Source organism: Dreissena polymorpha, chromosome 9, assembly GCF_020536995.1.
Source record: "Dreissena polymorpha isolate Duluth1 chromosome 9, UMN_Dpol_1.0, whole genome shotgun sequence".
NCBI lineage: Eukaryota > Metazoa > Mollusca > Bivalvia > Myida > Dreissenidae > Dreissena > Dreissena polymorpha.
The window spans coordinates 81,526,476-81,544,254 of NC_068363.1; the positions used below are offsets into that span (position 1 = coordinate 81,526,476).

The 17,779-nt window shown below is 34.6% G+C and overlaps 1 protein-coding gene across 6 annotated transcripts in view; it reads left to right on the top strand.

The window, feature by feature from the left end:
• Positions 1-17,779, top strand: part of LOC127843978 (nibrin-like) — a 76,430-nt gene that overhangs the window by 19,578 nt on the left and 39,073 nt on the right. For 5 of the 6 annotated variants that reach the window (XM_052373914.1, XM_052373917.1, XM_052373919.1 and 2 more), the window contains exons 2-4: positions 4,578-4,711; positions 16,024-16,166; positions 16,813-16,972. In XM_052373914.1, the coding sequence (XP_052229874.1) occupies positions 4,578-4,711; positions 16,024-16,166; positions 16,813-16,972 (437 nt within the window). Of the gene's footprint in view, positions 1-4,577; positions 4,712-11,102; positions 11,154-16,023; positions 16,167-16,812; positions 16,973-17,779 lie in introns of those variants that run through there. The other variant, XM_052373918.1, reaches the window with a different exon arrangement.

A 17,779-nucleotide genomic window follows, 5' to 3' on the forward strand; every position in this document is an offset into this window, starting at 1 on the left:
CACATTTAATGGAGCAAAAACACATTAGGATTTTTATGTCCCCCACTATAGTAGTGGGGGACATATTGTTTTTGCCCTGTCTGTTGGTCTGTCTGTACGTCTGTCTGCGCCAACTTTAACATTTTGCAATAACTTTTGCTATATTGAAGATAGCAACTTCATATTTGGCATGCATGTGTATCTCATGAAGCTGCACATTTTGAGTGGTGAAAGGTCAAGGTCAAGGTCATCTTTCTAGGTCAGAGGTCAAATATATATGGCCAAAATCGCTCATTTTATGAATACTTTTGCAATATTGAAGATAGCAACTTGATATTTGGCATGCATGTGTATCTCATGGAGCTGCACATTTTGAGTGGTGAAAGGTCAAGGTCAATGTCATCCTTCAAGGTCAGAGGTCAAATATATGTGGCCCAAATCGCTTATTTTATAAATACTTTTGCAATATTGAAGATAGCAACTTGATATTTGGCATGCATGTGCATCTCATGGAGCTGCACATTTTGAGTGGTGAAAGGTCAAGGTCATCCTTCAAGGTCAGAGGTCAAATATTTGTGACCCAAATCGCTTATTTTATGAATACTTTTGCAATATTGAATATAGCAACTTGATATTTGGCATGCATGTGTATCTCATGGAGCTGCACATTTTGAGTGGTGAAAGGTCAAGGTCATCCTTCACAAGGTCAAGGTCATCCTTCAAAGTCAAACGTCATATAGGTGGACATTGTGTTTCACAAACGCATCTTGTTACACTTTGCGTTTAAATATGCATGAACAAGATAGCATAAGGAATTCAAATTTGATAATGCGCATAACTTAACAAAAGTCAATGTGTATCATGAGTATAAAACAATTTGTTCTACGTATTCATTTAGCAGTTTTTGTTGTAGTTTTTTAATCACTGTGAATGATATTATAAGTATGCATGTGCCATGCAATTTGTATGCATAAGTCTATATTTGTATGTATGACTTCTGGACATGTATGCATCAATGGGAACACTTTATATTCTTTAAATGGTTGCAATGTTATGTAGGATTTAATTCAAGCGATTAATAAGCATCTATCTATAAGTAAAGGTACATTTAGAATTAGCAAAAGAGTATAATATAATTATCTTTTTTAATTCTGCATTACAATTGGAATAACATACCTTGTTGTGCGTGAAAGAGGGAACATTAATGTATGCTAAATATTTTATTCTAAAAAGACAGATTGCTAAGAACTCAACATACTTTCATCAATTAACTGATATCTATCTTAAATAGAAGTGGTGCGGCAGAGGTCGACGCGTATCCGCACGCCGCATAGATGTTATATTAAAAGGCAATTTTGGGTGGGCAAGGCCTATGTTGGTGGGGCCCCCAGGTGGGTAATATGGACATGGATGGTCGAGATAGACTGTGTTGCCATAAGAGATGCTTAGAGTCAGTATTAATTTGAAGTCAATTGGTGATTGAATGAAGAAGTTATGTTAAAACAAAATTTAAGGTACGAAAAAAAGTGTGTTAGAAAATTTTGGGTACGAAAAAAAAAATGGGTAAGAAAAAAAATTGGGTACGAAAACAAAATCTGTACGAAAAAAATTTGGGCACGAACAAAAATTGGGTACAAAAAAAATAGGTACGAAAAATAATTTTGGTGCGAAAAAATTTGGGTACAAAACAATTTAGGTAGGTAACAAAATTTGGGTACAAAAAAAATTTGGGTTAGAAAAACAATTTGGGTACGAAAAAATTTGGGTTAGAAAAACATTTTGGGTACCAAAAAAATTTGTGTTTAAAAAAATTGGGTAGGGAAAAAAAATGGGAAGGAAAAACAATTTGGGTTAAAAAAAAAATTGGGTGCAAATTTTTTTGGGGGTACATCAAAAAACTGGGGTACGAAAAAAAATTGGGTACGAAAAATATGGGTACAAAAAAAATTTGGGGGTACGAGGAAGTTATACCCGTGGACCTTGCGCTAAATTTGAAAGAGGATGGGAACCAAGCTGCTTCACCTTTATCAATGGCCCTGGGGTGGGTAATGTGGACATGGATGGTCGAGATAGACAGTGTATAAGAGATGTTCAGTATTACTTTGAAGTCAATTGGTGAATAAATGAAGAAGTTATGTTAAAACAAGATTTTGGGTGGGCGTGGTTGTCCACTATCTCCTACACTATTTGAACTAGAACCTTGAAACTTACAACACGGTAGCTATGAGCATATGTGCGCCTGTGCATTATTTGAAATTTTGATCTGACCCCTGGGTCAAAAGTTATTATCATGTGCGTTGCGTGTTGTTAGTAAAATGAGTATTTTACCCATTTTAAAGTTTTGGGTGGGCGTGGTTCTCCACTATCTCCTCCTACACTATAAGCACTAGAACCTTGAAACTTACACACATGGTAGCTATGAGCATACGTGTGACTATGCACTATTTGGAATTTCGATTTGACCCCTGGGTCAAAAGTTATTATCATGTGTGCGCATGTTGTAAGTAAAATGAGGGTTTTTTTACCCATTTTACCCATTTATTTACTTATAATTTTTGACCCAGGGGTCAGATCAAAATTCCATCGCCGTCATTGTCGCACATATGCTCATAGCTATACCATGCATGTAAGTTTCAAGGTTCTAGTGCTAATAGTGAAGGAGAAGATAGTGGCGTGGGATAATAAGTTAATCACACATGTGAAACTTGTCATATTGTTATAAATGTAGAGCGCTGTCGGCAGTCCCCGGATGCTTTAAAGATTATTTTCGATTGTTTTCTTAATATCCGAAAGTGCCGAACGATTTTGAGCTGGTTACCTAAAGCAGCCGTTTATCATCCATTTCGTCTGTATTGCTTAGCGTTACTCGTATTAAAATGTCATGTATGCTAGGAACCATCAAGTTACTATTGTCGGGTAAGTTCGGATACCATCGGGTCTTTCGAATACCTATAAGGTTTAAAAAGAAATGATACAAAACACAGACAAATCTTTAGTTAAACATTGCTTTATCAAATTGGATTCACTTCTTTCTTGAGACTGTCCATTATACAAAAATACAAATAGTTTTACTGACAATATTAACTCGTATGAAAATATTGTAAACTAGCATAATCTTTTATGAAATTATTTCATGATAAAAAAAATTCATTTCAGTCACGTAACACTTAAATTATGTCAAATAACCTGCGCTTTTTACACCATTGTTATGTGAACATTATTGCAATCAACAGGAACACGAACTCAACAGCAGTACATCATTCAAATACTAGTAATCAGTAAATCATGTGATAATACTTAAAAAGCATCACTATTTTTTAAAATTGTGTCTGATGCTTCAAACATGTTGTCAATCACACATCGGACAAACAAACTCCATCTTTGCTTTTTCTTTCTCGTCCAACAACCTATATTCCGGCCTGTTGGCACACATATAATGCCAACGTGTTTGACAATTTTCACACTTAACCCATCAAGACGGGTGTTGAGCACCCCGGTTACATGTACATACAGGGCACATCTCAATTTTGCCAACAGTCCTTATCAGTTCATATTTAGTCCGTCCATAACCAATACGTGACATTTGTGTCAGCCACTTGACTATCCTCTTCTCATAAGCAGCTGTGAGAACTGTATGTGGCCCCATAGTGCATTCGATGCTGGAATGACCCTTAACCTTGTCAAATACCGTTGACCTTGGTACTTTGTAGAGCCTGGATGCCTTTAAGTAGCTATTAGAATTACTTTTCACTGCTCTTACTGCGTTTTCCAGGGTAGTATTGGCATACTTTAGTGGACGACTAATCATAGAAGTAAAATACAGTCTTAATAACTTACCAAATACATAGCAACAGGGTCAGGATAGCAACAGGGTCAGGAAACACACCAGGCTGATAGAATTATCTAAATATTTGACTTTTGTGTTGTTGTTTTTTTCTTAGAAAGGTATACATTGACAATATTTCCTTATTTCAAAACCATTTATATTGACACATGGTCAATAGAATATTAATTGCTAATGTGAGTACAAGTTTTTACATACATTTGTATCAAGTTTCTTAAAAAAAACAGGTATCTACAAGAACCGACTATTGAATTTTATATCGGCTCTTTCGGATACCTCCGTAATACCCATATTAATCGCTTGACGTCACATTTATACTTGTCACTTATGACTTTAGCCTCTCTACATAACATAATTCACGTGTACGCTGTCAAGCTTTAATCTAAACAAAATTATTCGAAAATAATGTCATCAAGGTTGCTTAGCATACCCAGTAAGAAAATGAAAGAACATTCTTACCTTCAGAACAAGTGATTGTTTTTCTAGTTTTTGAAAATATCCGCGCCTTGAAACTTTGCAAAACCGGAGAAGAAAAATCACGCTTTCTGCTCATGCAAAGATAATGACTTTCAAGAGGTTAAATGTGAACTTTTTTCTGATTGTCTAAAAGTATCCGGACTTAGACCCTATTTGGAGAAGCCCGACGCCGCTCTACACCAATATTGGAAAAAATGATTGTGCTTTAATGTTCTGCCAAGTTTTTTCACTGCATATCTATGTGTCTTATTTAACAATTATTTATATTTTCCAACAGATCACCGTGTTGTTATTCTGGGTGGTAAGCAGTATCTTGTCGGGAGAAGAGACTGCGATATTTTGGTTGCAAATGATGCAACAGTCAGTCGGAAGCATGCAGAAATATCAATGACACATCCAGAGGCTAACTTGGTAACGCCATCATTTGTTTTTTAACAAGCAGTACCACCACATAACGATGAATTATCCTTCTTTCCTATAGTTTTATCCATGCAAATAGATTCAGCAACCCCTTATATATTATGATTTTTATAAAGGACATGTGTTGGTGGTATATCAATATTAATTCAAAGTGATCGTAAAAAGTTATATGTTCATGAGTGGCCCGGCCACAAGTGAAAATATTCTTTTTTTATGATCACGAGTGAATTCAAATCGATATTCCACCAAACCCAACCAATTTTATTTTTATTTTATGCTTTTTTCACCTAGTATTATGATTGTCAAAGAGTTTAAATCCATTACTGGATATAAAGTCTAAATATTTCTGAACAAAGTCAATACAGGTGTAGAAGAAAGACTTTTGAGAAGATTGAGAAATATCAAATACATGTTATATTCATACTATATATTACAACATGAAAGGAAAAAAATCAAAATCTAATTTGGAATAAAATGTCCATAAATTTACCAACTTCCTAAGTATTGATGATAAAATTTCTTTACGTAAGAATTTACCTAAGGCAAGGAATTCCTTAACTTTCTTATTCAATATGTCCCTTAGGTATCACCTCAGGTAGGATTTACCCTTAAATATTATGGTGTTTACGTTTCTTAATAATTCTAAAACTTGACACATTCAGTCAGAAATATTACTATATTTAGTAACATGACACTGAGAATGCGTTCAAAATGGCGGAACACGCTCACTGGACACATATGTAGTAACAAAAATTGGTAATATGTCTCGTAGAGGATAGTTATTTAATAAAAAGAAGTGCGTAACCTGCAAGGTTTACGCTTCCGGCATCTGTCGAAACAGTTGTCTCTAAATATCTGTATCGAATTTATGCTGTCGATCTCTTTTTCTTTTCAACACATTTTTACAAAACACGGAAGCAAATGCAGACAATACATGTAGTTGGAAAAAAACAGTGAAGCAGAAAGCCCCAAATTTTGGAATTCAAGAAACTGCCCTCGTATAATTGATGGGCAAGAACTTTAGTCAAAAGCAACTTTGGAATTTCCTGATATAAACTTGACAGACAGACAGATTACCAGCCGTAAGTCTTGTTATTATTAAAATTCACTGATTTACTAATAAAAATTAAACCAATTGACAATGCTCTTAATTTTCAATATTGATGTAAATATATTTATTGTAGATGATTTTATTTCTAAACTCTGTCACACTATAATAACTGATCTTTGAAATGACTGCCTCACAAAGTAAAACATATAAACAAGTATTTTATTCATATGTAATTCATTTTATTCACTTGACAAAGAGTTCATTGAGAAGATCCATTTCATAGATTGCATTTGTTTTTATATTGATTATTGTGTGGTAACTGAGATCTTTTTTTTTGCGTTTGCATGATGAAAAGTAAACACATGGAATAATAATCTTATGTATATTAATAAATTGTTACTAAATTGAAAAAAGTTAATTTATAAATTGTTTATAATATCATATAGGCAATGGTTAAATAAATGTGTCGTCATTTTGTGATGTAATTGACTTGCACAACCATTTTATCAAAGTGAATGAAAACATAACAAGAATAAACATATCCTCATATCAATAATAAAAATCACAATATAGTTTCAGTTTTGTCGATTTATATATCACCTAAAATAAAATGTAAGGCTGGGCCCTTTCCTCCAGTAAAAAAGCGCAACTTAAAACATTGTAAATATTTATACAATTTGTTGATATAAATGTTATTAGTATGAACTGGAATCTATAGAGCTTGCAATAACCAAATTTATTTGTCATAATCATTTTGTAATCAAAATAATAAAATTCAACATAAGCTTCAATAGCTTGTTTACTTATTTCAATAGTAACTTTTATAAAGATTAAATACAAATGCAGTTCTTCAAACATAATTCATTTAAAAGAAACTATAGATATTAGCCAGTTCAATAACTGTTGTTACCGCCCCTGAAAATTACCCCCCTTTACTGCTCTTCCCTGAGGAGGTAATTCATCGATTTCCGGTGGTTAGCAAATTATTGCGCAATGGACGACTTATCGAATCTAGAACACAAATCAACCGAGAAGAAACGGAATTACTGCTGTATTTGCAGTAATTTTCGGGGAAAATTAGTAGATGGGAAACAAGTGAGGTTGCATAGATTCCCAGCCGACGAAAAAGTGGAAAACTATGGATCAAAAGACTGAAAACTGTCAGCACTGGCTTCGTTTTGAAGATCAAGAACGATCGGCTGTGTTCAGCACATTTTGTCGATGGGGTCTACAACAGCAAGAACCAAATTCCCAGTATCTTCATGGTGAACAACAAGCAGAAGATCATTAAAACATCGGAGGTATGTGAATTCTTATTCGTCAAATTGTATATTTTCAGTTTCAGTGACCAGACTGATGGTTATTAAAGGCACTATGTCTATAAAAAAAATTCATTCTATGAGAAACCTGCTTAATTTCAATAAAATATGTAATAATTTGGAATTTTAAAAACAAAGATATGTTTTGTTTGAAAAAAATAGGGACTGTACGATTTTGTCAAATATTCATGAATTTATATGAAATGTGTAAAAATCCTTATTAAACACATATTTGAATTTAAATTAAAAAAAAATTAAGAAGAACATGTGTCGAAAATGTGAAATAAGGTAGATGTTTTATTCTGAAATCGAAAACAACTGTACAGCCAACTAGGCCAGCATGTATATCATGCATGTACAATGTGAATCTAAATTTAGTTTAACGGTTCATTTAAAATTCTTGCAGCGATATCGATTCATACGACACACGAACACTAACTAAAAAGACAAATGCTTCGGTAATTGTAGTAAAATATCTACGAAATATCTTCGTTGCAAACAGCTTGGGGCATTATTTTGTATTTGCTGCATTTTATGAAATTCTTCTTTAATGTATCATTTTTCTGGCATATTGTGTGTTATTATAACATATTTGCATCAATATATTACAATTTAACACATATAAAAGTTGTATAATCTCTCTTTAAATAGTTCTGTTTTGAATAACATTCAAAATTTCTGAATCAAAATCTTAATCATTTAAAAAAGGTTTTGCTAGTTTAATACTCTTTTAAATGTTATTGCTTTTTTAAAAAGGGGGCAGACCAAAACGGTCACAAGTAAGATTGGACGCATTGTGTATAAAACCGACACCAGTTACATGCTTTTTGCTTTTGCAAGTGTTTAATATAGATGGAACACTAGGATAACAAAATTTACTATGTATTTTTGTTCCGCTGCACTGTAAGCATTATGTGTTTTCATTAAGTTCTGGTATAAATCACACATGGACTAAGAATAATTTGACATTCAAAACATTGAAGAAATAAAGATACATTAATATTGAATGCTTTTTTGAAATTCTAAGCATGAAATTAATTTTTTTACTTTTATTTTTATTTTAAGGTTGAGGAAGAAAGTTACACAACAGAGGCATCTGCAATCCTGCAAGAAAACCAAGATAGCCGGGATAGTGATTGCTATGAAAACACTTCCCTGAACTCCTGTTTTGTGTCAGAGCATGTGTCAGTTCAAATGCATGACTATGTAACTAGTTCTGTGAAGGAAACATGTACTGTGACACAGACTCTACCAAAGCTTATACAAACTGATTGGATCATGTGTGACATGGCTACACAGACAGATCTCAGCATATCATTGTTCCAAAAACAGACATGTGACACATCTTCACAGACTGATATGAATAACTGTAGTGTTGAAAAAGACATTGGGATTCAGTGCAACAAACCGGTATTGGTTGCTGAAGACATTGTAAGTGATGACATGTGTATGTTTTACACCGGCTTGCCCAACAAGGAAGTTTTCAATACAATATTTAGCGAACTGGACGATGCAGAGGAAAGAACCAACCGATCAGGAAATGGGGAGAACAAGGGACGGCCTAGAACGCTTCGACTCGTGGATGAATTTTTGCTAGTTCTGATGCGCTTGAGACTTGGTTTGCTTTTAGAAGACTTGGCGTACAGATTCCGCATTTCAAAAGCAACCTGCTGTAACATTAATAAGCAGTGGATCATGTATCTAAGTGTGAAATTGGCATCAATGATACCATGGATATCTAGAAGATTTATAAGAGAGAATATGCCAGCTAAATTTAAGAAGAAGTACCCAAACTGTAAAGTTATAATAGACTGTACAGAATTTTACACGCAAAATCCACAATCATTGGCTGCCAAAACGTTACTGTACTCACACTACAAATCACACATGACATGGAAGGCCTTAATAGGAATTAGTCCCACTGGTGTGATAACATTTGTATCAGATTTGTGGAGTGGTGGTATAAGTGACAAACAAATCACTATTAAAAGTGGTCTGCTGGAACTCTGTGAGGCTGGAGATGCAGTTATGGCGGACAAAGGATTCTTAATATCGGACTTGACAACCCCAAGGGGGCTACACCTAATAATTCCACCCATGAAATTTCAGCGCTTTAATCGCCGACAGGTGGAAGAAACAAGAAGAATCGCAAATCTTTGCATTGATGTGGAACGTGCCATGGAACGATTAAAGAATTTCCGCATACTTCAAGAGGTTATGCCGATTACTATGTCTAGACAAGCATCGCATATACTCAAGATATGTGCTGCCTTGTCAAATGTTCACCCTCCCTTGATACAGGATCACTAAATGAGAAATTCTGTAACGGCATGTGTAAAAATCTGCATTCAATGACTTAAATGCTTTGACAGGAATTAAATTCTGAATTGTGTGAAAACTTTAAGGAGCATATCAACAGTGTGACAGCAAGTATTCAAAAACGAACACAAAGTCATTTTAATAAAAATCAAGGAACAACACTTAATTAATTAAATCTTATCGATTTCTTTTTAAATGTTTTACTTTCAGAAAATAAAACAGTTTCTAGCTGTTGATATCCCCTTAAGACAATAAAACAATGATTATTCAAAATAATTGGTTGTAAAATCATAAGTTTTATCAAATAAAAAAAAATGAATTAACCCTTTACCACTTTAATAGATACATATTTTGATGCATTTGTATTCCCTTAGAAAGTTACATTTAATTAAAGACCTTCTTAAATTCTTACTAGATTCAAGTCTTCATTTCCAACCCTTAGATACTGATGAGCAGCAAACAGCATAAAACCTGAACAGACTGCGAGTTACTCGCAGGCTGTTCTGGTATTTTGCTGTTTGCACATAGCGATTTTATCTTCGCTTCTGAGTGGGAAAGGGTTAAAGAAGTATTCTAATCATGCTTGTGATATTTCGCAACATTTCATAGTGTGTTTGAATATTTAACGCGCTATATTTGTTTTGGTAATTTTATTTGTTGTTGCTTGCATTGATATTCCCTTAGAAAGTTACATTTAATTAAAGACTTTTCTTACTAGATTCAAGTTTTCAAGTCTTCATTTCCAACCCTTAGATACTGATGAGCAGCAAACAGCATAAAACCTGAACAGACTGAGAGTTACTTGCAGGCTGTTCTGGTATTTTGCTGTTTGCACATAGCGATTTTATCTTCGCTTCTGAGTGGGAAAGGGTTAAAGAAGTATTCTAATCATGCTTGTGATATTTCGCAACATTTCATTGTGTGTTTGAATATTTAAAGCGCTATATTTGTTTTGTTAATTTATAAGTTGTTGCTTGCATTGATAATGAATAAAGATACAAGTACCATTCTTTGGATATTTTGTGATTAGGCTCTAACAAAAAGTTATGTGTTTCAGGCAATTAAAGATATCTGTGCTAAGCTGGGATTTTTGTTATGAGTTTAACTTAAATTATTATAAGTGCTTTTATGGAATCCTACATTTCAAGACTAAACCTGGCAAAACCTGCATGTAACACATACTTTTTTTTATTTGGCCATCTGTGTATGCTATCAGGTTAAAACCTTATGATATAAAGATGAATGTTGTATTCACACAAGATAAAAGCACACATTAGGACATACCAACTTTTATTTCCAGCATTTAAAAACAAAATCTAAACAACAACACATTATGTGTTGAAAACATACATAGAAATCAGAATATATTTAATAAATGGACCTCAATATATTCAAATGACATTAAGAATGAATGATCAATTGTCTTATTTACTGTCTTTTATCAAATTCAACTCTTAGTGTCACAAGCAATATGAATTCAATGATTGAATCAATCCATTCACACAGTTTGATGAATCACATTATCGGTCGAAGAATCCATTCACACAAGTTCCTTTCCGCGTTTAATACGCTCCGTAAAGAATTCTGGAACAACATAGTGTTCGTAAAACAAATTCAACTTTGATGAAATTTCTTTCCAGAAACTAGAATCAAAGGGAATTCTTTCAACATAGTGTCCTTTCAATGTCCAAACAAAGAAGTCACACCAATGTCGTCCAGTCAATGCCATCTGACCTTGGATTTGGTAATAGAAAGAGTGTGTCTTTTTTAATGAAATCTTTCCTTTGAGCACAGAACAACAAAAGGATTTGTCTTGACAGGCCTCATAAACAGAAGCATTCCTATGTTTGTATGGACATTTAATTTCCAAAACACCACACCTGTCCTGGCACTTCTCACAACAGTCCACAACACCATCAGGACTCGTCCCTAAATGTGGGTGATCTACATTAATAACAAGTCCAGATCCAAAAACCTTCAATCCAGGATGTGATGTCTGAATGATATTCTGGTAAACTCGACGTGCTGCTGCTTCATGATTTCTCCCCCACCTTGTAGCTTCAGTATCAAATGAAGAATAGTTCATGATGTTTTTTATGATACTATCAGGTTTTGTATCCACTCTCTTCTTGCATACAGTCCCAAACATAGAACTTGTAATGCGCCCTATCCTAGCTTCCATCCATGTGTCGTTCTTGCTTTGACCTTTTGTCATTTTTTCTATTCGTACACATTCCTCGCTTGTTATATGTAATGATGACATATGGTTTCGGAACGCTTCTTTACAGACTGGGTTCTCTATGCTTACACTGTCACGATACATATATGGAACTGTATGCAAATTTGGGAGTTTTAAATCCTCTGCTTGTTGCACAATTTCTTTTCCAGTCTCCATACTTAGCAGCAATGCTGCATTCGGGGCACAGCTCTTTAATTTAAGACATAGCGAATGAAGATTCAGCGGTTTTACACCGTCCATTGTACATGTATTCAGTTGTTTCTTGTGTTTAGGTTCACGTTCAGTAGTCTTTTCTTCATATTTAATTTTTTTGAAAGTAATGTTTTGCGACTTCTGAGGACTGAGTTTCCGTTTCCTAGGCCTATTCCACTTACATGGTTTTGAGGTTGATGCTCCTGTTCCATCTTTCCGTTTATCTGTAATGTCAACGAATGCATATAGCAGCGCTGCCACATGGTTGCATGATTCACCCTCTCTGAAATGAAATTAAACATAATTTTTATTATCAATTTCTTACTTTTCTTGTCAAATGAAAAAATTAAATCATCCCATGTAAACGTCAGTGGCCAGATAGTTGCATTTAAAACAATATATCTCCGGTTATATTAAAGTTTCAAATAAATATAGTTTGCATCTACATGTACATGTAAGTTGTAACTAGTTTCATGAAACTTTTAACTGTTTAAAGCATTGTGTAACAAAGATATATTTTATTCAAACTACATGGGTATACATATGTTTTCGAATCTCAAATCTTAATGGTTTTTTCATGAATCTGATAGTCTTACTCTATCCTAGTTCTTACCCAGCCGTGCAGTTGCAGCCAGCAGCATGAACCATTCCTGACATCTTAGCCAGACAGACCCGAGCATCGTAATCTTTTTTCTTATTGTCTGTTGGAAGGGATGGTATAATCTTTGCTCTGACATAGCAATGTGAACACTCTGGGGTAATCTGGTGGTATCATACACCGTGCACATGTCTGTCTTCGTAAAACACTGCCGCTTTCAATTGACGCTTGGCATTCCTATTTTCCTTGTCATGAGTCCTTGATTTGCTTAATACCAAATAGTTATACAAGTCCTCTTTACGAAAATTTGGAACTTTATCTAAATTCTCATCCCAGCATTCTTTTATATCCAACGGTGTGGGTAATTTCTCTCCGAGCGGCGTTGTAAACAATTGACATTGACGAACATCATGATCTACGTTGTCCGAGATTTCAATCTCTTTTAGCGTCCTCTTTCCTAATTTCAAGAGCCCCCTGGCTCTTTTGATCAATTCAGGTCGATTTCCTGATACATTTTCGCCTCGATCTTTCAGATATAATCGTAATTCACGCACTGATAACCGTTAAAAAACTATGTCACACTCTACTTCATTGTTCGTCGCCATCTTGGAATTCTTTGCTAACTGGAAGTTGAATCAATTTAAGAACGACAACTCATCAGGGGAGGCTAATCACTTATTGAACTGGGCAATATGTTCAGTTTTTAGCTCATCTATTTTTTGAAAAAAAATTATGAGCTATTGTCATCACCTTGGCGTCGGCGTCGGCGTCTGCGTCGGCGTTGGCATCCGGTTAAGTTTTACGTTTAGGTCCACTTTTCTCAGAAAGTATCAATGCTATTGCATTCAAACTTGGTACACTTACTTACCATCATGAGAGGACTGGGCAGGCAAAGTTAGATAACTCTGGCGTGCAATTTGACAGAATTATGTGCCCTTTTTATACTTAGAAAATTGAAAATTTTGCTTAAGTTTTGCGTTTAGGTCCACTTTTCTCAGAAAGTATCAATGCTATTGCATTCAAACTTGGAACACTTACTTACTATCATGAGGGGACTGGGCAGGCAAAATTAGATAACTCTGGCGTGCATTTTGACAGAATAATGTGCCCTTTTTATACTTAGAAAATTGAAAATTTTGGTTAAGTTTTGTGTTTAGGTCCATTTTATTCCGTAAGTATCAGAGCTATTGCTTTCATACTTGCAACACTTACTAACTATCATAAGGGGACTGTGCAGGCAAAGTAATGTTACTCTGACTAGCATTTTGACAGAATTATGGGCCCTTTTAATACTTAGAAAATTTAAAATTTGGTTAAGTTTTGTGTTTAGGTCCACTTTATTCCTACAGTATCAAAGCTATTGCTTTCATACTTGCAACACTTATTAACTATCATAAGGGGACTGTGCAGGCAAAGTTATGTAACTCTGACTGGCATTTGGACGGAATTATGGGCCCTTTATACTTAGAAAATTGAAAATTTGGTTAAGTTTTGTGTTTTGGTCCACTTTACCCCTAAAGTATCATAGATATTGCTTTCATACTTGGAACACTTGCAAACTATCATAAGGGTACAGTAAAAGGACAAGTTGCATAACTCTGGTTGTCATTTTTATGGAATTATGGCCCTTTTTTGACTAAGTAACTTTAAATATATGGTTAAATTTTGTGTTTCGATCCACTTTACTTCTTAACTATCAAGGCTATTGCTTTCAAACTTCAAATACTTTCATGCTATCATGAGGTTACTGTACCTGGCAAGTTGAATTTTACCTTGACCTTTGAATGACCTTGACTCTCAAGGTCAAATTATTAAATTTTGCTAAAATTGCCATAACTTCTTTATTTATGATTAGATTTGATTGATACTCTGACAAAACTACTCTTACCTTACATACAACAATAGACTCCACCCAAACCATCCCCCGTGCCCTCCCCCCCCCCCCCTCCGAATCCCCCCCCCTATTTTTTTTTTTTTTTTTTTTTAAGATCATCTCACAAATGACCACCACACCCTCACACTATACCCCCACCCCATCCCCCCCCCAATTTTTTTTTTTTGAAACCGATAAAAAACACAAATATTTATTTTATGTTTGAAATACCGTCCAACCATCGCACCCAAGAATACCCCCACACCCCCCCTCCCCACACCCGAATCCCCCCCCCCCTCTAAATTTTTTTTTTTTTAAGATCATCTCACAAATTACCACCACACCCTCACACTATACCCCCCCACCCCACCTCCACCCCAAATTTCATTTTTTTTTAATGATTAACCCCCCCCCCCCCCCCCCCCCCCCCCCGATTTTTTTATTTTTTTTAGCATTTTTTTTCCCATTTTTGGAAAATAATGTAATAAATGTCCACATTCCCATGCTATACACCCCTCTTCACCGCACCCCTCCCTCCTTTGTGATTGAAAATGAGAGTCCCTTCACCTTTAAAAAGAAAATAGATGAGCGGTCTGCACCCGCAAGGTGGTGCTCTTGTTTTTCTTTGTGATCATTATTTAAATAAATTGACTTGAACCAAAGAATAATGACAATGATAACTATCAACATAAATTGCCATGTTCATTTTGGTGTGATTGTTATGTAGTTTTGCCGACACATTCATAAACAGGAAAAAAAATTATATTAATAAAAAAGCAATAATTTATACTTAGACAACTGAATTGCATGGTTACAGTTTACTATTTCCAATCCTTCAGCTATGACATGTTATCAGTACAGCGCATAATGAAATCACTGTGTTGAAAAATATATTTATTATGTCACTTACTTGAATTTCATATAACACAAAAAATAAGAAATACATAAAAACATTGAATTATAATAAAACAAATGCTTTAAAAGTTTGAATGTTTAATGTGATTTGGAAGAAAAAATTCCTATGTTGTTCAGAGTGTTGTTATCTTTTTATGGGGGCACGCAATTAATAATTGATTTTTCTAAAGAAACATAGATCATCGACATTGTACGAGAGCTATACAATAATATATTCCAGCATTAATATATTTGTAAGAAATGGTAGAAGTTATTTTGCGTAGATATATGAAAACTTGCAAGTCGTTATTATTTAAGCTGCAGTGTAAATTTAATGCTTAAACTTAATGTATAAAACAATTATATTGATCTTAGTGCCTAACATAATGTGTAAAACAATTATAGTCTTAGTGACAGTTCAATTTGTTTCCTCCAGTGATCTAATTCCCAATGCTGTTTACATTGAAATCTATATTAAACAGACTTAAGTATATCTGTATGTCTAATGTAACGTAACAGTTGTACTTTTTTTAAAGATCTTTTTTCACGAATGTTCTTTGGTCTGACATACATGTATTGACCTAAGGTCTGACAGAAAACTCTGAACAGTCAGACCAAATGTCTTACAGAAGGCTGTTGAGTTTTGGGAAGTCTGTAATGATATCTAAGCCAAGTTCAACAGTGAAAATGTGCTTAGAAATAAAATATCTTCTAATTTTCTTAACTCTACCTTCTAAGAATAGTTTAATTCCTTTGTTCATCAGGTGAGTGTAATAGGACCCATGGCTCTCTTGTAATATTTTATTTCCTTCTTACAGGCCAGTGTGTCCAGGTTACCTATTCTAAGGTTGAAAGACGTTTCCAAGTTTGGAACATGGGTAAACAACAAGAAGGTTGAAGGGGAACAACTCCTGTCAGATGGGGACTCAATTTACTTCGGGTCACAGAAATCATCTTTTATGTAAATTTTTTAATTCATATGAGCTCAAAGTGTTCAAGGTGAGCTATTGTGAACACCCTATGTCTGGCGTCATTCATCGTGAGTTGTCAACTTTTAGCTAGTAACCTCTCTAGAGGCTACATTTTTCATCAAATGAAACTTGGTCATAATGTTTATCTAGACAATATTTAGGCCAGGATGAATCTCGGTCACATGGGTCCAAAAACTTGGTCACCAGGTCAAATATAAGAAAACCTTGTTATCACTCTAGAGGCTGCAATTAGGATTCTTTTTTGAAAAAACTTGGGCATAATGTTTGCTTAAATGATATCTAGACCAAGTTTTTATCTGGGTCATGTTCTTCCAATAACTAGTTGACCAGATCAAAGCAAAGAAAAACCGTGTAACCACTCAAGATTCAATTCAAATTCATTTGTATATTAAGGAAATAAATACATAGTGAGATAATAAAGGATATATCAATGGAAGTATTTAATATTCTGATTTATTTGACAAATTTCATCAAGGTTCTTTTCCCCAAATGGTCTGAATATTTATTTTTTTTATTGTCTGAATAATTTGTCAAAATATAAGGGAATGTAGAGCTTCCTATGATTCAGATAATGATTTCTCAACTTTTAAACATTTTGTTTGTGGCAAACTTTAGGGTGGTGTTTGAGCCGTTTGTAGTGACAGCCTCATGCCTGGAAAGTGCTTCAAAGAGAAAGCTGCATCAGCAGCTGTGTACACTGGGAGGTCATGTGACCAAGGAATGGCAGATGGACTGCTCTTGCCTCCTCATGAACAAGATAAGTGTCACAATTAAAGTGAGTGGTTGGTTTTCAGTTTATTCAGCAATTCTTGTATTCATTATATTGATTATTTTACATTTTGAAACTTGAAATTGGTAGAAATTACTTATATAATTTTATCATGGTCCTCCTGTTTTTTCTTTTCCAAATTAATGCTAATTTTTTGTAAAAATACTTTAAGTCTTTTGCTTTGGACCAAGATTACCATAATTACTCTAAGTTTTCAGACACTCTTAGTTTTTGGACACCCCCTTTTATAGCCAAAATAATTATTTTTTGTGACTATATTTTCGGACATACGGGTTTTCGGCCGTAATTAATGACTCCAATTTGTCGGACAGTATATTTTACAGGGCTATTTTACTAGATTTCTGCCCTGATTTTGCTTATCTGGGACCTTTTGATCATGGAGTTTTGCGACCGGAAAAAAGTCATAAAACCTGGCATAGAATGCCCTGAGAGCCATGGACCATTACAATTGCGTTATGGGTAGATTACCATGTACTCACTCTCACTCAAACCTCTCTGCACCGTCTAGTGCTTGAAGCGACGGCAAGGGAGCGCCACTTTTGTCTGTCAGCTGCTGTTGTGGGTGCTGTCTGCAGAGTGAAGCCTCTGTTGATTACCATGTATACCAGTAATAAACAATGGTTTCACCCAACAGAAAATGATATGTATTCAGGAAGCGGTATGGTTGTTTTCATAACGTTTTTATATACCATTTGAGGTAAGAGATTGCAAATAAGTGAAGTTGTATTTTATTTAAAGCAGAGAAAAGAGAGTACAACACAATACAATTATTGCACATTAATTAATTGGTTT